At 40.2% G+C, this 24,992-nt stretch overlaps 1 protein-coding gene across 2 annotated transcripts in view; it reads left to right on the plus strand.

Annotated features, from left to right (window-relative positions):
• The window catches only part of rbfox3a (RNA binding fox-1 homolog 3a), a 330,465-nt gene that overhangs the window by 100,579 nt on the left and 204,894 nt on the right, over window positions 1–24,992 (plus strand). For both annotated transcript variants that reach the window (XM_061705693.1, XM_061705694.1), the window contains exon 2: window positions 2,518–2,639. In XM_061705693.1, coding sequence (XP_061561677.1) covers window positions 2,518–2,639 — 122 coding nt within the window. The remainder of the gene's footprint in view (window positions 1–2,517; window positions 2,640–24,992) is intronic.

The raw sequence follows: 24,992 nt of genomic DNA on the forward strand, positions 1-24,992 counted from the left end.
TGCATTACTGATGGATGTGCGTAATCCATAAAATTATTTTGACATCAGCACAAAGGACCGGCGCGGTGGGCGACTGACAAGATCTGCCTCACAATTCTGGGTACAGGGATTCAAATCCCGGCTCCGCCTGTGGAGTTTGGATGTTCTCCCCGTGCCTGCGTGGGTTTTCTCCGGGCACTCCGGTTTCCTCCCACATCCCAACAAAACATGTGTGGTCGGTTGATTGAAGACTCTAAATTGCCCGTAGGTGTGAATGTGAGTGCGAATGGTTGTTTGTTTCTGTGCCCTGCGATTGGCTGGTGACCAGTTCAGGGTGTACCCCGCCTCCCGCCCGAAAATAGCTGGGATAGGCTCCAGCAGCCCGCGACCCTAGTGAGGAGAAGCGGTAAAGAAAATGGTTTGATGGATCAGCACAAAGCTGTCGGTGAGAAAAATGACTGTCTGAATCAAATGCTTCCAATCCCATCAGGATATGTTGCATGTTCTTTCTCACGCTCTTTGTACCACTTGTGCTATTTTTTTTGTCATCACGTTAAGAATAATACTTTTTATCAAAATCTCCCTTTCCAGTTTTTGCTTAGACACATACACTCACAGTGGATTACATTTTGATTATCGTCCTTTGATGAAAGAGAGTGATAAATACTGGGAAGTGAACTACTGCTGAGTTTGTGAATATAGGAGGATGACAGAGGGTCTAAATGTGTGTGAGAGCTTGTGCTTGCATGCAGCTCATAACCTAAACATCCAGATGAATTTGTATGATAGAAATAATAGTTTTTTTATGTTTTTCTACTCTTGCAATCTTACTCCATTTATCTCTCTCACCTATCCCTTGATAGTGTCACAATACTATGTATGCATGTGGCTTGACGGTGTACTGACCTAAATAAGATGGGATAATGCTATCTATTATGATTTGGGAGAAACAAACTTTCAACCATCAACAATATAAGTTTTTGTTATGCTGTAGAAGTGTCCCAAATGGGCAGTTTTTATATATTTATATGCCAAAAGAAAAACACAGAATTAGTATTGAAAAAAGGACCTGTGTTTAAACATTTATAAGTGTCATATTAAACGGCAACACAGCAGGGTAAAAAAGAGTCTGGACAGAATGTGTATTCAGCATAGAAGAGACAAATTGTGCAGTTCCCTAAAGCGCGTTCCCCTCGTGGCAGTTTGGTTTGATGTCAATGCAGGAAGCAATATTTGCCTCTTGTTTGATTAGTTTAAATGCCCCCCTCCCCCTTGGTTTTGTCTGTGTGTGACCTGTGTCATTGCATTATTTAATATCTGTGGTCCTGCAGTCTCTATAGAAAGTCTCCTTTTCATCTGCTGATATGCTCTCCAGATCGTAAGAAGCATGAGAATTTTTTTTGTAACCATTTACTGTCTGACGAACTACAATAATGTATGATCAAAGCAATAGGTCTAAATTATCTAATTTATTCATATGTGCAATTTGTGAACATACAGGTCTGATGGATATGGATATACAGGTCTGATGGATATGGATATAGCAAACAGGCCTTTAACAGAGATTGATTGGGTCCGTTGACATTGGGTTTGATTGATATCGTGATTAACATGAATGTAAAAACAGATCTCATTTTGCTGATGATTCGTTATGTGGGGTCAACCAACATCCATTCTTTAAATAAGACATATAAAACAATTATTAGGCGTCTAAATACCATACTTGTCATGTTTTTTTTGATTTGTTTTTTGTTTTTCTTGCAGACCTTCTGTTTTGTTTTTGGGGGTGGCTGTCCAGTCTGATACAAGCAAGTGACTTATATTCCTGCTGCTTGGCCACAGCGAGTACTGATTTCATTGCAATGCCAACCAGGGGTGGAGCTAAGCGATTGACGGAGAGAAGCAAGAAAGTTCTACACTATTTGCGGAAGTGTAGAGTGTGTGTGTGTGTGTGTGTGCGCGCACGCGTGTGTGTATTGGGGGGACTGTAAAGATATACTACCATTTTCACTAGTAGTTTATGTAGTTCATGACCAAGCTGCTGAATTGCATTGTCAACTAATGTGCAGATCTGTGCATGAAGACACATTGCCAGCACAACCTAGCTGCCAAGTCATGCACAACAAAATGTGGTGTGGCCGCGGTCATTGTTACTGTTACATAAAAATGGAGTGGACGTTCAGAAGAACTTTCTCACAGTCACGTTTTCAGGAATACATTTCAAGTATTCAAGTATATTTTACATATCAAGATTCATGTGGTTGTTTAATTTCACACTTGATGGGTGGGCATGCACTCGAGAGACCAAACTGTCTGTATATGAACAATTCATGTTGATTTTCCATAACATGTCCCCTTTAAAACAACATTTCCCAGGAAAATAATGGAACTTGAATTAACCGGTTGCAGGGTCCAGGGAATTTAGTTTGTTTTAATGCTCACAATTCAGATTTCCTCGATTGCATAATATAGGTAACAATTTATACCCAGTACATTATGATGGCAAAGGATTTCATTCATTTCTTTTTTTAATTGCAGAAACTAAACCAGGAAGTGGTCTGTGCAAACCAGGAAACATCACTCTGATTGGGAACGTGGTATACAGTGGGCTGTTCAACGAACACTTCTGGCATTTTGGGCTTCCCCTTGTCACCAGACTGGTTAGTTACCTTCTTTTTCCCCTAATCAAGTTGTATTGTCCTGTATATCTTTTGTCTGGCAAATGCTGGCTTTCTTCGCAAAACTTGATTGTCTTCTCCACACACAATGACGCACCCACTATTTTATACACTTACACAACATCTCTTATGCTGTCTTTGGGTGACCAAATTGTGGAAAATGCATTCATGAGCAGTTTCAAATGTCTGAAAAGTTTTTTTTTTCCAGCCTCTTGCTGTGTTCCCAACAAACATTTACCTATGTTTGTGGCTATGCCTTCAAGACTGTTGTTGTTTTATCTGAGAATAATGGATGATGTCCTTTCAACACACTAATGCAATATTAGTGGTTTTTCAATTAACTTTGAATTAGACTGTAATCTCTTCCATGTCACTTGCCGATTGCAAGGCTGTTTTATTGAACTGCTGATAAACGTTACAGTTGATTGATACTGATGTTGTCTCCCCATACTGGGATACAGCAGAGGATATATGTTGGCTTGTTTGTGTAACGTAAAACATTAAGATGTCTCATTATTTCCTATGATAGACATCTGACGGAGGTTTATGGGAAAACACTTGATGTCTTTTGTGTGTTTTAGAGTATTATATTGTATACCTTTCTGCTTGGAAATTTATTGCAAGTCAAAGGTTGCAAAGTAGGACTTTGAAATGTTAGTTAAAGAAATTTAGTGTTCATTTTTATCCCTGTGCATGTCTAAAATGAACCATCTGATATCATAAAAATGAATATTTACATTGGTCATATTTTATTTAGACTGCTGTATACTAATGTGGCTATTTCGTATCCCTAACAACATTGCTGATGTAGAGCGTCTTGGAGCTGGATCTTCCAAGTTAACAGCAAGATTCTGAGCGTCTCATTTTGTTTACACAGCTCTCATTGCGTTGCAGAGATTTGGGGTGTATTACGCCAAAGCAGAGAGCAAGGTCATAATCTGCTCGCATCAGCTCTTTTAATGGTAATTTTGCTTCAAGACTGCTGTTATTGCTGATGATGATAATCATCATTACCATTATGAGCAGTTGGCTATTTGCTGCTTGGTTGTTTACACCGTTAAAAATAAATAAATAAAAAAATCGCTGGGGCATCATGCAGAATAATGGTTGTGTTATGCATTCAACTAATAAGTAAAATTGCCCACCTCAAAATTAGAAAGATTGTTCCACAGAAGACAAGCTGAAAGCTCTGCCTCTAATTTAAATTTTAGATCCACTCGGAACAAGTAGACCTGTATCTGGGAATTGCATTGTTTTATTGTTATTGTATGGTACTATAAGGTTTTTAAGATACAATGGCAGTTGACTATTAGCATTAATGTGTTTCAGTTAGTGTAACCATTGCCGAGAATCTTCACAATTTAGTTTTTGCCACAACATTCTGAACATCTATTGAGTACTTAAGGAGTTTGTTTCAACAGCTTGACGAATTAGTTTTTTTTGTTTTGTTTTTTTAGACAGGATTGTTTTTTTCTTCTTAATATGGTACGCCTACATTTAAGGCACCTTAGAACTCAAATGCTTGTCACAAACCAAGCAATTTGCAGGAGCTTGATCATTGCAGTTGATATTGTTGTATGGTATCCAGTGATTGAAGCCTTAGCTTGATGGAGCCCCGTTGGCATAATCACACCGCCATCTATTAATACCATTTATCACTTGGGTCGTGGCGGGAAGGATGAGCTGTTCTGATTTAGGAAGAAAGGATGGTGCACCCTGTATAGATCGCCAGTCAATCCAAAGGCTGAAAAAACATAAATCAATAAATAAAATCTGACAGACAAAACCCTTGGAAAGCACGGAGAAAGTGAGCTTGGGCCTTTTGCAAACAGTTTTTAAGTTTGTGTGTGTGTCTCTGTGTGTGTGTTGTTGTTGTAAATAAATCAATACAGTGTTATCAACCACATCAATTAATGAATCAAGTGTTTGAACCAAAATATTCTTATTAAAAAATATTTAAAATTGTTTTGGGGTCAAAAGTGGGTGCACACCATTCTAGTTAAACAGTGGAAGACGAGTAGACAAGCCCTTGCGACACGGTTTGAGCTGGATAGAAAATATTGAAGCCTTAGGTAAAATACTAAATGATTAAAGGTTCTTTTGTAGAGACTTTTTTTGTTAAGTGCTTATACAGTATATCAACTACACTCCCTAGTGGTAACGCAAATCTCATCAGGAGTTACCGATCCAAACTGATGGATGGGGAAACGTCTAAAAAGTGTTGAGGGACAACATTGGAGAAAAGAATAGATCAGTTTTTACAACTAAATTAGAAATAGCTCTGTTGTTAAATAACTTGCTGATCAAGATTTGGTGTTGTAATTTTGGTCTTGAATACAGAAAAATAAGAATTCTACATTGAATCGGGCTTAAGAGATCATTTCTGGGGGGAAAAAGGGGGTAATGAGTTGTATAAATCAGTAGAACTATAAACTGTTAAAGAGAAAACGCACAATGGATACTGAAAAACTGGAAAGTGAGTGACACAAGTTTGCCAAAATGCCTATTGTCAAGTCACAAAGGTCCTTTAGACAGATTAGTTACAACTGGAGCTTTTTGGCAGTCCACATCAGTTCATCATGTTTACAGGCGCAAAATGAATCGTATCAAGAAACAATGTGGCGGCTCGGTTACGATGAGAGGGCTACCTTGCTGTAATCCAGCACAGGGTGTCTTGAACGTGTACAAGGTACAATAAAATTGCAAAACTATCAAGGCATTCTGGGCTGAATTGTGCTGGCTCGTGTCAGAAAGCTTGGTTTCAGCTGCATTTTATGGATCCTGATTAAAAACACCCAAGAATGTTGAAGAACGAAACATTGGATTATTTTGAGGTGGCCTTTCTGCACACTGATCTACTGTAAATCCTTTTGAATATCTGTGGAAGGAGATGAAACACTTATTTTGTAGAACACTTTGATACAGTGGCGGCACGGTGGACGACTGGTTAGCGCGTCAGCCTCACAGTTCTGAGGACCCCGGGTTCAATCCCCGGTCCCGCCTGTGTGGAGTTTGCATGTTCTCCCCGTGCCTGCGTGGGTTTTCTCCGGGCACTCCGGTTTCCTCCCACATCCCAAAAACATGCATTATTTGGAGACTCTAAATTGCCCGTAGGTGTGAATGTGAGTGCAAATGGTTGTTTGTTTGTATGTGCCCTGCGATTGGCTGGCGACCAGTTCAGGGTGTACCCCGCCTCCTGCCCGATGACAGCTGGGATAGACTCCAGCAGGCCCGCAACCCTAGTGAGGAGAAGCGGCTCAGAAAATGGATGGATGGACTTTGATACAGTTGCCTCAAAAGATTGTTTACAAGTTGTTTTTGTGACACTTATGGATTTTTGGTCTTTAACGGAAGGATACCAAACATGTTTTGCCAAGTTGTGTATCTAGGCAGGTAAAAATAACAGACAAAACAGTTTTTTTTAGTTTTATTTGTATAATTATTTGTGTTATTTTTTTAAACTATGGTTGCCAAAAATTGCACACTTTGCGGGGGAATAGAAAAAATATTGTGCCTGCCAGTCTCAAATTTCAAAATTGCTAATGATCAAGGAGCAGGTCAACAGCGTAGAAAATCACCTGCAGTAATTTGTGAAATGGCAAATTTAAGATGAGCAGTCAAGAGAGCATTAGACTGAGCAGAGGGCTGACTCAATATGCTTACTGCTGCACATCAGGGCTGCACTGTATCAGCCTTTGGATCAAGTCATTGTCTGTATGCCTGGTGCTGATGTCAGTACCTTTTTTCATTGGCAACAGTGTGATGGAGAATTGAATAACTATTTGTTTTACAACAATAGCATTCTTCTGACCTCACTTAAATAATCACATAAATCAGCCATATAATGCACCTAGCAATATTGTTTGAACATGAATGTTGGACATTGAATACAATGTAATTTCTTTCAAATTAAATTACTGGCTTTTTTCTGGGGGGGGACTACAAAATATTTTAATTTTATTTATTTATTTATTTTTGCGCCGGCTAAGACACAAAAAATTGGGCCTAACCACATACTGTACAACCAAATCATTTTGTGGGGCTGAAGAAGATTTGTCAGGGGGGCTTCAGTCCCCTTAAAATAGGCGTAGCAATGCCACTGAAGCATGCAAAGTGTAATACTTTTCTTTATCCTTGGGGTATTTTGATATGTCACAAACATATTTTTAAGGCACCTCTCCTAACTTGAAGAATGGAATTTTGCTCTTGTTTTTAATGTAAAAAAGTTGTTTTTGTTTAAAGTGTCCATCTTGTTGATGCTGTGTTATTGCAACATAGTGGATGTGGCTGTTTTCTGTTGTTGGTTGAGATGTAAAATGTACATCATCCCACTAAACATCCATCCATCCATTTTCTGAGCCGCTTCTCCTCACGAGGGTCGCGGGCGTGCTGGCGGGGTACACCCTGAACTGGTTGCCAGCCAATCGCAGGGCACATAGAAACAAACAACCATTCGCACGCACAGTCACACCTACGGGCAATTTAGAGTCTCCAATTAATGCATGTTTTTGGGATGTGGGAGGAAACCGGAGTGCCCGGAGAAAACCCACGCAGGCACGGGGAGAACATGCAAACTCCACACAGACGGGGCCGGGGATTGAATCCGGGTCCTCAGAACTGTGAGGCTGACGCTCTAACCAGTCGTCCACCGTGCCGCCTCCCACTGAACAGTGTTTCAAAAATTCCCCTTTTGCCAGTATTTACAGTTTGTGCAAGGGAGTATTTTAGGCAGTGAAGTAGTTCATGTGGCAGCTTGAATCAGTGGTTGTATTGACTGCAACAGTGATGTCGGGGTTGGTGGTAGGTGTTTGGGGGCCAAAATTGCTGAGTCAGGCTCATATTCAATACTCACCCACTCTCTCTCTTGCCTGCCTTTCTCACAGATTTGTATTGCAACTAACAGCTTTCACATGTAGATGCACTTGCTACTGCACATTGCATACATGTATTTGGAGAAATAAAAAACAAACTAAATACAAGGAAATTTGCTAATAAATAACATCAGAAAAACTTTTGTGTATGACTTTAAGGAAATTCAATGCACTCACTACATTAAGCAGAACTGCCTAATATAGTATACTTATGTTTATAACTGTGCACAGGGACCAATAGATTATATCAAATCATCTGTCGTTGTCATTAATTTGATCAATAACAACGAAGAAAAAACTCTAATGTAGCGATTTTAGCATGTTAAAACAGCCAAGCTTAAAGTCCAATTTTCTAAATGTTATTGATGATGTAAAATTGTAGGCATTCATAGTAAAAGCAATTCTTATTGACAGAGCAAATGGTGGTGGCCCATTGAAATGGTCTTATTTCCATAACGGTGAAGACATAAACAGCTTCATAAAATTCACGTGTTACACAATTTACGTTGCGCTTCAAACTCTTCGGATACAAGCGCATAAATGATCATAACTTCTCATTAAACCCATTACACTCTTGTCTTTATACGATCAAAATAGTGATCACAATAATGGTAAAGACATGCAATAGCTTTGACACTTTCTCATTTTGCTGTCTGCTATTGTGTAAATGTAAAATGACTGCCTCATCCTTGCACTTCAGCTCACAGATCCCGCTGATGTATTGCAACAATATAATGAAGATCTCTCCAGTATTCTGGTAGACTTCTTGAGTGACAAACAAGTACTGTTTCTGAAAGAATTCTTAAGACACTAAGATGCATTTGCTTTAGTTTTTTTTATTTTATTTATTTATTTATTTATTTATTTTATAGAAAAGGCATATTAAACAATTGGCGAAAAATCCTATACAATATATCCAAAAATGTAATTAACATCTTCAGAAAACATGTTGCAAATCATGAAGCTTCATTTCGGACAACTAACGGTAAAGACATTTTGGCATTAAAAGTTTGAAAATATGACTTGAATATTTAATTTAATTTAATAGTTGCTTTCTTAAAAATATAACCTTTTGATGGATAACAACTGCCAATAATTCAAATACTCATATCAGTAACATTGATTTGTTTTCAAAAGGAAAATCAGCGGGCCGTGTATGTACCATTATTGATCAAATTAGAAGAAAATGATCCATCTGTCGACTGCCGTCTGTAGCATTATTTAGTAATATTGATGATAAAAATATACTTCCAGTACTTTTGCTTACTATCTTCCACCAGAAACCAAGTAGTTGTCTTTTGACATTTGAGTCTTTTGCCTTTTGACATCAATTTCCAACAAGTTATGTCCAGCCTGTAAACCAACCATGTTGTCTCTCTCCTCCCTCTCCCATCCCCTCATGTTCACGTTCTCCCCTCTGCATCTAGCCGCTCTCCGTCTCATCTCCTCTGCACTTGTTCTTCCCTGTTGCAACATTCCGCGCTATCGCTCAGTGTGGTTAGCGCCGGCTTTTCCGAACCCCCAGTATCTCCCGCTGTCTTCACCTGGGAACACTACAGAAGAAAGTCTCAAACGCGCCTCCCTCGTAAAACACTGCTGCCGAACCGAAGCTGCTCTGGACGATAATAGGAAGCAGAGGGAGGAGGCAGGTAAAAAGAAAAAGTAGAGGGGAAAAAATTGATAGGAGAAGAGGTTGGAAAGTTGTGAAGACAAGATAGAAGGGAGGTAAAGCGGGGATACAGTAGCAACGCCTGAGAGCACTTTCCCCTTTTTTGCCTCTCTCCACATTGTTTTTTTTTCTCTTTCCTTCCCCCTTTGGCAAAGAAGAAGAGGCTGAGTTTTTAGTGAAGAGGAAGCAGCTTGAGGTTTTCTGCAGCAACTCTGAGAGGCGAACACTGTCAGCGGGAACGGGAGACCGACTGTCTTCAGGGGCAGCGGGACACATAAAAGGGACTTTATAACTTGGCTACATATCCACAAACACAGGGGCAATTAACTGGTTGTCAGCAGACGGCGCTGCCAAAAATTATATCCCTGAGACGGGGGGAAAACGTGAAGGGACTGAGGAAGTAAGACGAAAACTGCAAGACAGGATAGACAAAGTTGGACCAAGAGAGAGAAACAGAAAATAAAAGAAGAGCCCTGGCCTCACCTCTTTCTTTGCAAGTCATTCATCCTTCGGTCTTCCGTCCTCTCTCATCTGATATGATGATGTATTTCTGGGTGAGTACTGAGGCCTCGTGGCTGACACACACACACATGAAATGCAACACGGTGTGCATGACTCTAATCACAGCTCTTTGTGCCTGGTTGATCAAAAATTGTGTGGTTATTGATCTTAAGTTCTAGTTTGTCTTTAATTAAGAACTTGCAAACTCAGACAAGGTTGCATCTGCGCATCCTCATACTGACAATCCACCATTTGATTGACAACTTACACCGTTATGGTATGTTTGCTATCATATACAAGTGCAGTTGTGTCAATTTGATTGCGGCCTTAGATTTCACTGGATTGGATAGATACATATTTAATTATATCCAGTATCTTGTCTTTAAGATTGAGAGTTTTATATAATAAAGAGAATGACATATGTGATATCACATTCTTAGCTAAAGAGATGGCCCTGTACCACCAGTTGTGAAGGAGCAGGTCAATGTCATCAGTTTCTCATAAATTCCTGTGTATAATCTTCTTTCTCTTCGCATGATCTTTTTCTCTGACTGAAGCTGGTCCTTCCTACGGAATAATTAACGTGGAAAGTCAAAAAAAAATTTAATAATAATAAGAATACAAATAATATTTCTAGCTGACTAAAGTGAGGCATACTAAGTGCTCCTGTGATATCCTGACATATTGTGTGTCAGTTTGGTCCAACTTTAAAGGCACAGCTTCACAGAATGTTCTCATAACAGTGCACCACACAGCACTTTTTTAAGATATGGTGTAAAGTTGTATCTTTGTACTGCTTCCCTTTTTCAAATGGTAAAACAAAACATAAAGATGAAAACCAAAGGTCTTGTACAGTATATCTGCTGACTGCATATTGCACAGTAAGTAACTGCAACTGACTGAAAAATGGAGACAAATCACACAGCTGCTAGTTGTTTGCATGGATGGGTACATTCAAATTATGTTGCATGATGTTACAGAGCCTATAATCCTCCTAAAGTCACTTTTGGCAAATGAATTGAATTTGCTTTTTTTTATTATTTAAACACATTGTTGGACTATAGTTATAAGAAGGAGGAGAAAAGTAATGACAAATGTGAGAGACTGACTGACAGGGGCTTTTTAATTGAGCATTTATCAGTTGAAGTGGTGGGGCGAAATCTTTTTTACAAGGGTATCAAATCCCTGGCAGCGCCCCATGTGTTTCATGGTAAAGTGAAAGATTTTTTTTTAATTGTAATAGTTTTGTATGACTGAAATGAAATAAAAATTGTATTTTCAGTGCATCATGTATGTCTGCCATGTTTGCACTGAAAATGAAAAAAGATCTTATTAAAACAAGTAAACAAATTCGAAAAACAAGGCATTTTGTCCCTAAACTAAGTGTAACAAATCTGCCAATGGAACTAGTATGAATTGAAGACTGAAGATTCTTAAATTCTTGTACCTTAAAACACATCTTTTTGTCTTGGTTAAAATTGAGAAAAAAAGTCCAAACTGTCTTAAATTAAGTGCAGAGATAGTGAAATAAGATAAATTAATTTCAAATTTAGCATTTTTGCAGTGTATAGTGTGTATTGGTATAATTTTTTTCTGGAAAATTGTTATTATAATATTGTGTATTTAATATTTTGTATTTACAATCAAATTCTTGTGAGAAAACACTGAAAACTAGAAGGTGCAATTCCTGGAGAAATTGCGTGTGAATGCTGCAATGCTGATTGAAATCATGCGCTTGAATGAGCTGAACACGTAGAAGTAGGAACGGTGCGAATCGGTTGAGAAATAAGGAAACTGTAGCTAAAAATGTAGAATGTGTCTTATTGAGGCTAAAATGCGGGTATTTTAGTATTGCACAGTGCAGAATGTGGGTAATGTGGAAAACATGTAGTAAGTGGAAGGGTTTGAATTGGTGATGAAATATGGAAGCAGGGGGGAAGAAGGCAGAATGGAGTAGACTGGGGAAAGAATGTGGGTGTTTTAACAGTAAAATGTGGGTGGAAATGTGGGTAATATGGGAATGTGGGGAATACGGGAAGGTGTGTTGAGGAAGTTCTCAATGAGCTGAATGTTTTAAAAGTGAAAGAGAATGATGCGAAAGTATTTTGTTCAAAGTGTCATTGGGAGTGAATGGGAATTATTTGGGTGTAAAATGTGGAATTGTGGGTCATGTGAAAATGTTGCGGCTTAGATGAGTAATAGCACGCGTCACGTGAATGTTTCGAACATGTCGAAGTTGGAACGGAGTGAATCGTCAAAAATAATAATAATAAACATAAAGATACAAATAAAGGTAGAATAACATATATGTGAATGCTTGAGCAATATTTTTTCCAGATAGACAGTAATTTTTTTGCCGGTTTAGATTGTCAATGTATATTATGATATGCATGCGGTTGATATGGTTTATTCCCATGTGCATAAAGAAGCATTTTTGGTGCTACTATATTTTTCGTTGGGTATCAACAAGTATAGTGTTGTTGCTAAATTGGGCAGTAATGTGAAAGATGTGTATTCACTATAAAAAAAAGTAATAAGATTAGCTTTTATTACCTATTATGCAATAAACAGTAGTGCCACTGAGGGCTTTTAAAGGGTTTTGACATTCAGGTTACCAAGTAATTACGAACTGCTGTGAGTGTAAGGGCCACTTATGTCCTGCAGTGCAGCAAGCATAATATGACATGTTCACTCAGGAGTCCTTAATTGCCTTGTGCTCGCATGTAAAAACTCTTGCTTGATAATGGTATTAAACTGAAAACTATTATAATACACAATATATAAAATATTAATAAAACATTGACCAAAACCTATATATTTTGCTGCTAAGACAAATTGGAAGGCGATTAAATGAATGTTATTTGCCTCAAACAGTGCAATGTCTTTCTGACTCATCCTGGATGGAAAGTTATCAGTTCTTGATTGAATACGTGCAAATACTTTGTTGATCTACAACCCCAATTCCAATGAAGTTGGGACGTTGTGTTAAACATAAATAAAAACAGAATACAATGATTAGCAAATCATGTTCAACCTATATTTAATTAATTAATTAATTGATAAACCTTATTATTTTTAGCAAATAATCATTAACTTAGAATTTTATGGCTGCAACACGTTCCAAAAAAAGCTGCGACAGGTGGCAAAAAAGACTGAGAAAGTTGAGGAATGCTCATCAAAAACCTGTTTGGAACATCCCACAGGTGAACAGGCTAACTGGGAACAGGTGGGTGCCATGATTGGCTATAAAAGGAGCTTCCCTGAATTGGTCTTTGAAAGCAAAGATGGGGCGAGGTTCACCTCTTTGTGAACAAGTGCGTGAGAAAATAGTCAAAAATTTTAAGGACAATGTTCCTCAACGTACAATTGGAAGGAATTTAGGGATTTTATCATCTTCGGTCCATAAATTCATCAAAAGGTTCAGAGAATCTGGACAAATCACTGCATGTAAGCAGCAAGGCCGAAAACCAACATTGCATGCCCCTGACCTTCGATCCTTCAGGTGGCACTGCATCAAAAACTGACATCAATGTGTGTATCACCATATGTCAGTGAATACAGTTCGGCGCTATATCCGTAAGGGCAACTTATAACTCTACTATGAAAAGCAAAAGCCATTCATCAACAACACCCAGAAACGCCGCCGGCTTGTCTGGGCCCAAGCTAATCTAAGATGGACTGATAGAAAGTGGAAAAGTGTTCTGTGGTCCGACGAGTCCACATTTCAAATTGTTTTTGGAAATTGTGGACGTCGTGTCCTGCGCGCCAAAGAGGAAAAGAACCATCCGGACTGTTATGGACCCAAAGTTCAAAAGCCAGCATCTGTGATGGTATGGGGCTCTGTTAGTGCCAATGGCATGGGTAATTTACACATCTGTGAATGCTGAAAGGTACATTCAGGTTTTGGAGAAAGATATGCTGCCATCCAAGCAACGTCTTTTTCATGGACGCCCCTGCTTATTTCAGCAAGACAATGCCAAACCACCTTCTGCACGTGTTACAACAGCGTGGCTTCGTAGTAAAAGAGTGCAGGTACGAGACTGGCCTGCCTGCAGTCCAGACCCGTCTCCAATTGAAAATGTGTGGCGCATTATGAAGGATAAAACACGACAACGGAGACCCCGGACTGTTGAACAGTTGAAGCTGTACATCAAGCAAGAATGGGAAAGAATTCCAAAGCTTCCACAATTAGTGTCCTCAGTTCCCAAACGTTTATTGAATGTTGTTATAAGAAAAGGTGATGTAACACAGTGGTAAACATGACCTGTCCCAGCTTTTTTGGAACGTGTTGCAGCCATACAATTCTAAGTTGATTATCTGATAAAACAATCAAGTTTATCAGTTTGAACATTAAATATCTTGTCTTTGTAGTGTATTCAATTAAATATATGTTGAAAATCATTTGCAAATCACTGTATTCTGTTTTTATTGGGGTTGTAGATTGATGGGTTTACTAGGTAGTAAATTAATTGATTGTGAATGGTTTTATTGAAAGTTTGGTTTTATTTCAGTGAAGTCAATTGATGAAATTGATTTATGTTGTGTCTGATGAATAGCATCGTCAAGAAGAGAGTTTCTAATTTAAAGTTGTACATCAGTGTAAAAAGGAGTACAGTGAATATGTACTCTAAAATAAAACCTTCCTGAGGATAATATTTTAATATTTTACAAAAACCTTCAGGAATACCTCTTAAGCCATTAAAAATGGTGGAGTTTTAGCTGCTGTTATGCGTGAGATCATGTAAAAAGTCACTTTCATGAGATATCAGTTTAGCAAGTGCAGCTTTTATTGATGACACATTCTAAAAGAATGACTGAAAAATGATGTTAATAGAATGTGAGGAGAGGAACACTAAGGCACTCACATTTAAAGTCTCCTCACTATATTGTCAGTGCTATGATTATTATTTGATATGGCAAAAATGTTTTCAATACAATACCGGTACGAGCGTCCTGAACCGACTTGTGTTCAACTTATAGGTTCAGTTATTCTGTCGTTTTCTTGGTATGTTGCCTACCAAAGTGATTGGTGCCCCTTCAATTGTCTTCAAGTAAAAAAATAAAAATTACAATGTACAATGCATACATGACTCAGTAATCTTCAAACCCAAAGCAATGTCGAGGGTAAAACTGCATTCACACATCCTGAATAGGACCTCAGTCTCAGCAATTAGCTTTTGGGGAAGGAAGCACTCTGTCTTTTTGTCTTTTCTTTTATAAAACCTCAAAAGCTCAGCACAGGAAAGCAATATGTACATTCTTCATTCATTTTACTCAAGGCAGGATTAACCATTATTTTATTAGCAGGGTTATTAAATATCATATGGATTAGCAGATGCACACTGGTGTGGATGTGAGTTGGAGCAGTTGTCGTCATGGGAGTGTCGACATGATGTTCAGAGGATTTAGTTGGAATTGTGTAAAGGAGTTTTTATTGACGTGTACTGAAAAACACGTGGACCGACCATATGAAAAAGACCGATGTAGCGCACGCCTTCTGGAGGCATTCTGCATGTTTTTCCAAGGCTATCTGGAGTGAAGGGAGACCCAGCAAGTCAAGTGTTTGTGTTTCCAGTCGTTTGACTGCTGGAGCAAACCTTGAAGCTTTGGCTTATTGATTTAATGCGAGCTTTGCTTTGTGATTCAGTGTAGCCCTGAGCTGTTGGTTGCTTCCTACCTTTGAGTATCAGGCCCAAAAACACCATAAACTGTCAATTGTAACACTGAATGAAATATAGCATATATTTTGAAAATCCTGGGCTTCATTTTTTTTCTAATCAATCTGAAGCTGCTGAAGCGCACAGTGCCATTGCAAACCTGCCTCCTATTTCACCCATGCTATGCCGCATTTAACGAAGTGATGAGAAAAGAACATCTGTTTCGCAGCACATTTTCCACACCAACACATCTGTGGCTTTCTATATCATTTCTTTAAAAGGGTATTATTTAAGAAGACAGGATGAGAGTTAATAACTAAAAGGTCAGTCATGAAAGCATTTTAAAACTGCGGTGAGTGAATACAAACTGAGAGAAACAAACAAAAATGGAGACTCATGTTGTGGTCGTTCCTCTCTAGTGTATGTTCACCATTATTAAAAGTGATTATGAGGCTGGATTTACACCAAACGGTTATAGTGACACAAGCATTGCTGTAAACTTCAGATTTAGATTTCAAAAAAGTGACAAGCGACAAATCCAGTGTCTTTTGACTCTCTCCCCCGGAAAACAATTGTCAACGGTGGACCGTGAAGTCATTTAGATGTTACCTACATTTACATTAATGGGGAGAAGGGTCAGCTCAAACCAACTAAATAATATGTAATATTTAATACTTGTATTATGTATGCACTATTTTACACTTCTGTGTTGCCATCACCGCTCAATTTGGGCATCTGTTCCTGCAGCTTGTTTCATGTGTTCCGTTAAAGAGAACTGTCATGTTGGAGACACAATATGTCACTCAGGAATTACACTGGCAGCAATAACTAAATAAATATAGATTTACATTTATGATGTGAAAGCTTGTAATTCTCATGCTGTGCTCTTATAAAAAATGGACCATCTGCCTTCATTGTCCTGGAAAACTATTTGTATTCACTTATCTCTATTCTTTAATTGTCGTGTATGTTTACTGTTAAAGAACTCACACTCTTCCTGCAAGTTTTCCCTTCTCCAGTTACATAAATATTGTGATATAGCATATATTTTTTTTTCAAAATATCAAAGCTTGTTGCTGTAATATTGTTATCGTTGGCAAATAATCGCGCTGTCATTTATCGTTACTCTTCAATTTCCACCCAAAGTGATCACACCCTCTCCCTCCTCTGCCTTTGTGTTTCTTTCATAGTCCTTCTTTATCTTGTTGTCCTCCTTTTTTCTCCATTTCCTCCACTCTATCTCCCTCGGCCCGGTGTGCTGTACTGCAGTTAATGATGGGGAGTCTGTTGCTGGTGGCTGTCTTCAGATATGAAGCATGCAGGCCCCTTTGATACTGAGGCAGCAAGCAAGTGCAGTTGACATTAGCAATTCCTCTTCATCACTACTCCTTATTGACTCTCACCCCCTGCCGACCCCTCTCACTCAGACACAAACTACAAATACACACATCCATATACAGTATACAGCAGAAGAATGCAAATGCACAGAAGTGAGTTCACCGGGCTTGTGTAAATGTCTACAAACGATCACGTGCGCAGCTAAATACACACTTATTCTACTTACACAATCGAAGGCATCATTTCAGTGTGCTGCAATGAACACACGTCCCAATGCACTGCTGAGTTTGGAGTGATCCCTTTGGTATATCTCTGACAACTAACAGAGTGAAAGTACTTCCATCCGTCCATTCAGAGACTCCCAAAAGGAACAAAGACCTCTAGTCTGAAGGATGTGAGGGTCATAATAGGGGCCGGAAGAAAAGAAACACAGCAAGTAGCCGGAACTAATGAACAGGTACATCAAGAGTGGTTGTGGAGGAAGGAAACTGAAAAAGCAAAGAAGGAAAAAGATTGTCTGAGGAAGCAAACTTCTTGAGGGCAGGTCAGGATCCAGGTGCTTACCGGGGACACGGATGGGGAAAAGGTGATGACCGGGATGTTTTCCTTCCCCTCGTTTGTACCCGCGGGGTCATTAGTGTTAATAATTCATGCTGGGCATGGAGGAATGGTCACTGCTCAAGAGGAGGGAGAGGAAAAATAAAAGAGCAGCAACGATGAGTATAGAAGAAAACTGCAGATGCTTCTCCCCTCCCCTCTCCTCTCCTCAGTGTGCCTATGAGCTGATAAATAATTGAGTGTGCTGAGCAGGGGACTGCATGGATTAGAGGAGCAGAGGGAGCAGGAGGCCTGTTGGAGCCCAAGACAGTGAAATGAGTGCCTGCTCTTGAATAGAGATTACCTCCTTTCAACTCTTCTTCTTCTTGTACCAGTCTTGACCCCCTTCAGTGGTTCTGCCGTCAGGACAGAGGTAAGGTTCCCCAGATCTCAGGGTGTTTCTGATGAAACCCCACTCGATCCCAATTATGCGCACTTGACTTGAGCGTGTCTTAGACTCACTGAGTGAACAGCATTGAGTCCTAAGTTGAGTGTGTTCACACTTCGATTTTTGGCTGTCAGAAATACAAAATTATACAGTGTGTGTTTACTTTGTCTTCGGACAGAAGCTTTCATATTGGCCCAAGAGTTGTCCAGTAAAAGTATGTGAATAACGTTGCGTAACATATCATCCCAGATTTCAGGAGGTTTTAGAGTACCATGGGTCATTTATTTTTGTCTTCACCATCATGCACTTTTGTCTTTACTGGTATGCAAGAAGTGTATTTCAGTGGGCCACCACCATTTACTATGTCAAAAAGGATTGCCTTTACTGTGAATGCCTAAAATTTTAAATCATCAATAATGTTTTGAAAACAGGAGTAGAATTTCTGAAAAGGAGAGGAGGAGGTGATTCTGACACCTTTGCGGAACTATAGTGAACATGGCTCCTTTGACACAACAGACCAGGTATATTTACTTGCATGACTACCATTCTTTTGGACAAATTAAGCACTTCTGTTACACATCAAGAATTATAATTAGTTGTGTTGGTTTCGCTGTGCTCTCTGCTGTTATTTTAACACCGTAGTCCCATTGACCAGAGATTGTCTTCAAGCAGCTCGGGATGCATCTCATCAAGCTGAGCTGTCCACTTGTTGGGTGGTCAGAGCTCAGATGATTACGTTCCCAATTTATCTAATGAACCACACAATCAAAGAAATTCACCCAGTTGGGGCTTAAACCTGACCTACTTTTCAATTGCGAACCCGTAAGGTGCTTTAATGTTTTATATTGCATGTAACAATGTAACATTATGCATAGTTTGAGCATTAATACTGTGGTTAAATATATGGAAATGAAAATTTGTTAATATGAAATTATTAAATTATAGACAGATTGTTTTTGCATGTATTTTATGCACCGTGTCCGTTTTCCATCGATTCCATATATTGCCTTGTTGGTTTCAGGGATGACACAAATCAGAGCAGCCAGGTGGTACTCGTTTAACTTTGGTCCAGCAAGTTTGCTGCTAATATGAGATACCGTAGAATGACCATGAAGAGAGTAAGACAAGAGTAGAGAGGGAAGCAGAAATATAACAAAGTTCATTTGTAAATATTTCAACACCACACCTATAACACCAACTGTCAGAAAGTGAGCAGAGTAAGGTTCCCCAGGCTGGAAGTTAGCAAATCAATAAATCTGCTTCCCCATAACCTTTGTGTATTCAAAGCAAGTGTTTTTAGTTGCAGGACTGACTGTCAGTTGTCTGCTTTCGCGTCTCACCCCAGTGCATGTTGTCATGCTCCGATTTATTAACAAGAATCAGCAGGCTGCAGTTATTTTATTTAGTTACAGTTGGCTTGTGCTTTTGGAGGAAAACTGGTTTTGCTCAGAGCTTTAGCCTTTACGAGTGCCACTTTCTTATTTGGATTAAACAAGGCAGTTAACGTTTAATTGTTTGGAGAATTTAATTTAAAGTTCCATGTGATTTCCATATTGAAAAGCACATTTTTTTCTGACCTTGATAATTATGAAATACAATTCAGGCTAATTGGTAAATATTTATTTTTTGTCTTCCTAACATGTCCATCCTACTCCATTTGTGTATTTTGAATTGCACTTGACCACATGTGGTGTCTGTAGCAATCGTCCACCTGGGTGCTTGTAATCCTTAGTCTCGCTATAACACATAAAGCAGTTTCCACCAGGTGCTCAGCTCTTTGCTGTGCATGCTTCTATTCACTGTGTGCTGTAATCTTCACAGCGATAAGGAGATTAAATGGTGAGCAAGAGAGGGGATTTCAAGGATTTCTCCTGTGAGTACAAAGGGATATCAGTGGGAGGGAGGGGGGGATATTACTCAAGGTTTTAACGGTGTACACTGAGAGTGAGGGAGCAGCAGCGAAATGGTAAGAGGGAGATGGGACTAAATGGAGAGTGTACTGGAGTAAAACAGAGCAAGACAGTCAGGTGTTATCACCAAGGACCATCATTTGAAGTGTTTACAGAGGGGCCACCGGGGAAAGGTCAGTGAGCCAATGTGTTCTTATCGCCTTGGCGGCAGTACACGATCACTGCAATGACAGCACTGAATGTTACCTGCTCTAAATTTCTGACCCAGATCACCGTTTAACTGCTTCAAGTGTGAGCTGATTGCTGACAGGCTAAAACAACACTACTTCCACTCCAGAGTGAAGTAATACAGGGAGTGAAATATTTGGAACCTAAATTCCCAGCTATGAAGTCCAAGGATTCTGGAATTCTATTCTGTTTAACCAGTTACACTCGTATAAAATAGGTTTCCCAGTGTACATTATTTCCGACATTCTTTTATTAATGTCAACGTGTCGTTTCAACATAGATTATTGTCCTGAGCAGGCCAGGACAGAGATGTGAGAGAGTCTTATAAATCCTTCATATTTCATGTGACAATATAATGTAGTTTATTGTGTACGTTACAGTCCCCAGAACAGAACCACATCTGTAACTTGGGTATTCAATTGAAAAGGTTTCGGAAATGGTGACAGAGACAATGAATGGTTACATTCGTGCTTCCATCCATCCCGCTTCCATGAGGCGTGTTAGAAAAAAAATCAAAACTACAAAACTACATTGTTCCCATTCAAAGTAATCCCCATGGAGTCAAATGCACTTTTCCACCTTCTCTGCCACACCTTCATGCACTCTATCTTTAACAGCTCTGTCGTCACAGACATCTTGATGTCGCCCATGTCTTCAAAACGTGTCCACCTCGAGCTTGAGAATGAAGAAGAAAATCACGCAGAGCTAGGTCGGGTGAATAGGGAGGTTAATCCAGCACGGCGATGTTCATCTAAGCCTGGAACTGTCAGATGCTCAAGGGCATTGTGTGTCATTGATGGTGAAGCAGTCACCAGGTGTCCCGCCAAAACTCTTGCCTCTTCTCGTGCACTGAACAAAGCAAATACCACAGGATCTCTTTGTAGACGTGCTGTTTGATTTTCAAGCCCACATTGTAAGGGAAAACTTATAGTTTGTTGTTTGGGTTTGAAATATATATATACCAGTCGTGGAACTTTTCCGACACACTTCGTATAAGGCTTATTACCCTGTTAAGGATTGAGGAGAGAACGGAACCCATCCCGGTTTAGTTAGGATGAGGATTAGGTGACGACATGGCCTGTTCACCAGTCAATCACAGGGCAAATGGGGACTGCTCCTACATCAGCAATGTAAACCACTATCAATTGCCCTGTCTGACCAAAACATGAGCTGTGTTTAACTTGTATCCTCCTTCCCTCACCACTGCATTTGTACACAACTTATGTTACACAATCTTATTAACAGCTGTTCACTAACATTTACACTTATGTGACAGTTAACAATGTTGGTACCCTAAACATTGCCTGTACAGTCAATACTGGTTTTATGATGGTTTGACTCTGGAGTGGATCACTTCAATTATAATTGATCTCTGTGGAATCTTTGTTTTCGTCAGTCAGTCAACAAGTGTCATAGACCAGATTGTGTTGGATGCTGGACGTTACACTCTATATTTTTCTCAATATTTGCCTTGGTATGATCTTGTTTGCCCCAATGATTTAATTGAACGGCTTGTGTGAAGGCACTCAATAAACAGGCCAAAATGAACTTTCCAAAGTATATTGTTCGACGCAGTGAACAGTCCAATTTGACGTTGACGATTTTTCTATACAATCAGCATTATATCTGGATCTTTCAATGCAAGTTTTTCACTTCATTAGGTTTGGTGAAACAAAAGCCCCAAATTTACAGAGTAAAAAATCTTTATACTTGGGGTGCTCAAATCAGTATTTTATGCTGCGAATTCTGATACGATCATCCATTAGTGACATCTGCCGATCACTGCCGATACCGTTCATATTGATAAGCTGTAAATCTTTCTATTTATATATCGTGAGTGGTATAGGCTATATGATTCGACGTGTTTGTTTGGGTTTGCTTTGCAGGTGCTGTGCGCCTGCACATTGTGAAGTGGGGTGCTACACTAGGGCTCGGTCATTATGGGGAAAAACAATAATCATGATTATTTTGATTGATATTGAAATCACGATTAATTTTCTTCTTTTCCTTTCGGCTTGTCCCGTTAGGGGTCGCCACAGCGCGTCATCCTTTTCCATGTAAGCTTATCTTCTGCATCCTCCTCTCGAACACCAACTGCCATCATGTCTTCCCTCACAACATCCATCAACCTTCTCTTTGGTCTTCCTCTAGCTCTCTTCCCTGGCAGCTCCATCCTCATCATCCTTCTACCAAGATACTCACTATTTCTCCTCTGGACGTGTCCAAACCATTGAAGTCTGCGCTCTCTAACTTTGTCTCCAAAACATCGAACCTTGGCTGTCCCTCTGATGAGCTCATTTGTAATTTTATCCAACCTGGTCACTCCAAGAGCGAACCTCAACATCTTCAATTCCGCCACCTCCAGCTCTGCTTCGTCTCTTCAGTGCCACTGTCTCTAATCGGTACATCATGGCTGGCCTCACCACTTTTTTTATAAACTTTGCCCTTCATCCTAACAGAAACTCTTCTGTCACATAACACACCAGACACCTTCCTCCACCCGTTCCAATCTGCTTGGACCCATCTCTTCACTTCCTGACCACACTCACCATTGCTCTGGACGGTTGACCCCAAGTATTTAAAGTCCTCCACCCTTGCTAGCTCTTCTCCCGTAGCCTCACGCTTCCCCCACCAGCCCTCTCATTCATGCACATATATTCTGTTTTACTTCGGCTAATCTTCATTCCTCCTCTTTCCAGTGCATGCCTCCATCTTTCTAACTGTTCCTCCACCTGCTCCCTGCTTTCACTGCAGATCACAATGTCATCTGCAAACATCATGGTCCACGGGGATTCCAGTCTAACCTCATCTGTCAGCCTATCACCACTGCAAACAGGAAGGGGCTCAGGGCTGATCCCTAATGCAGTCCCACCTCCACCTTAAATTCGTCTGTCACACCTACAGCACACCTCACTGCCGTTCTGCTGCCCACGTACATGTCCTGTATTATTCTAACATACTTCTCTGTCACTCCAGACTTCCGCATGCAGTACCACAGTTCCTCTCTGGGTACTCTGTCATCAGCTTTCTCTAGATCTACAAAGATACAATGTAGCTCCTTCTGACCTTCTCTGTACCTTTCCATCAACATCCTCAAGGCAAATAATGCATCTTTGGTACTCTTTCTTGGCATGAAACCATACTGTTGCTCACAAATACTCACTTCTGTCCTGAGTCTAGCCTCCACTACTCTTTCCCATAACTTCATTGTGTGGCTCATCAACTTTATTCCACTATAGTTCCCACAGCTCTGCACATCACCCTTGTTTTTAAAAATGGGCACCAGCACACTTTTCCTCCATTCCTCAGGCATCTTCTCACGCGCTAGAATTCTATTGAACAAGCTGGTCAAACACTCCCCAGCCACCTCTCCTAGATGCTTCCATACCTCCACAGGAATGTCATCAGGACCAACTGTCTTTGCATTTGTTACCTTTCTAACTTCCCCCTTACTAATCATTGCCACTTCCTGGTCCACCACACTTGCCTCTTCTACTCTCCCTTCTCTTTCATTTACCTCATTCATGAACTCCCCGAAGTATTCTTTCCATCTAGCAAGCACACTGCTGGCACCAGTCAACATATTTCCATCTCTATCCTTAATCACCCTACCTTGCTGCACATCCTTCCCATCTCTAGCCCTCTGTCAGGCCAGCCTGTATAGATCATTTTCTTCTTCTTTAGTGTCCAACCTGCCATACATGTCATCATATGCCTCTTGTTTGGCCTTTGCCACCTCTACCTTTGTCCTGTGTCGCATCTCAATGTATTCCTTTCACCTCTCCTCGGTCCTCTCAGTGTCCAACTTCTTCTTAGCTAACCTTTTTCCTTGTATGATTTCCTGTACTGTGAGGCTCCACCACCAAGACTCCTTCTCTCCTTTCCAGCCAGAAGATACACACCAAGTACTCTCCTGCCTGCCTCTCTGATCACCTTGGCTGCAGTGGTCCAGTCTTCTGGAAGCTCCTCCTGTCCACCGAGAGACCTGTCTCACCTCTTCCCGAAAAGCTGCACAACACTCGTCCTGTCTCAGCTTCCACCACATGGTTCTCGGCTCTGCCTTTGTCTTCCTAATCTTCCTCCCCACCAGAGTCATGTTACACATAACCATCCTATGCTGTCTAGCCACACTCTCCCCCACCACAACCTTACAGTCGGTAACCTCCTTCAGATTACATCGTCTGCACAAGATGTAATCCACCTGCATGCTTCTACCTCCGCTCTTGTAGGTCACCCTATGTTCCTGCCTCTTCTGGAAAAAAGTGTTCACGACAGCCATTTGCATCCTTTTTGCAAAATCTACCACCATCTATCCCTCCAAGTTCCTTTCCTGGATGCCGTATTTACCCATCACTTCTTCATCACCCCTATTTCCTTCACCAACATGTCCATTACAATCTGCACCAATCACGACTCTCTCTCTGTCTGGGATGGTCAGAACTACTTCTAGCTCATTCCAGAATTTCTCTTTCACCTCTAGGTCACATTCTACCTGTGGGGCATAGCCACTAATCACATTATACATAACACCCTCAATTTCAAGTTTCAGCCTCATCACTCGATCTGATACTCTCTTCACATCCAAGACATCTTCCCATCTACACCATGGTAAAATAATTTAAACCCTGCCCCTAAACTTCTAGCCTTATTGCCTTTCCACATGGTCTCCTGGACACACAATATATCAACCTTTCTCCTAATCATCATGTCAACCAACTCCCGAGATTTTCCTGTCATAGTCCCAACATTCAAAGTCCCAACATTCAGTTCTAGGCTCTGTGCTTTCCTCTTCTCTTTCTGTCGAAGAACCCGCTTTCCACCTCTTCTTCGACATCGACCCACAGTAGCTAAATTTCCAACGGCGCCCTGCAGGTTGACGGCGCCGATGGCGGACGTTGTTAACCCGGGCCACGACCCATCCGGTATGGAATTCTTTGGATGAACGCTCATTATTGTTTGGCAAAGTTTTAAGCCGGATGCCCTTCCTGACGCAACCCTCTGCATTTATCCGGGCTTGGGACCGATCTACAAGTTTGCACTGGCTCGTGCCGACCATAGGGCTGCATTATTGAAATCAATTTTATTAAACATGATTATTCATTTATTTTACAACTTTGTAGTTATCAAAAAAACTTTGTATTAAACTTAAACTTTGTATTTATTTCACTACGAAACC

The sequence above is a fragment of the Phycodurus eques genome, chromosome 19, assembly GCF_024500275.1.
Source record: "Phycodurus eques isolate BA_2022a chromosome 19, UOR_Pequ_1.1, whole genome shotgun sequence".
In the NCBI taxonomy this organism is placed as follows: domain Eukaryota; kingdom Metazoa; phylum Chordata; class Actinopteri; order Syngnathiformes; family Syngnathidae; genus Phycodurus; species Phycodurus eques.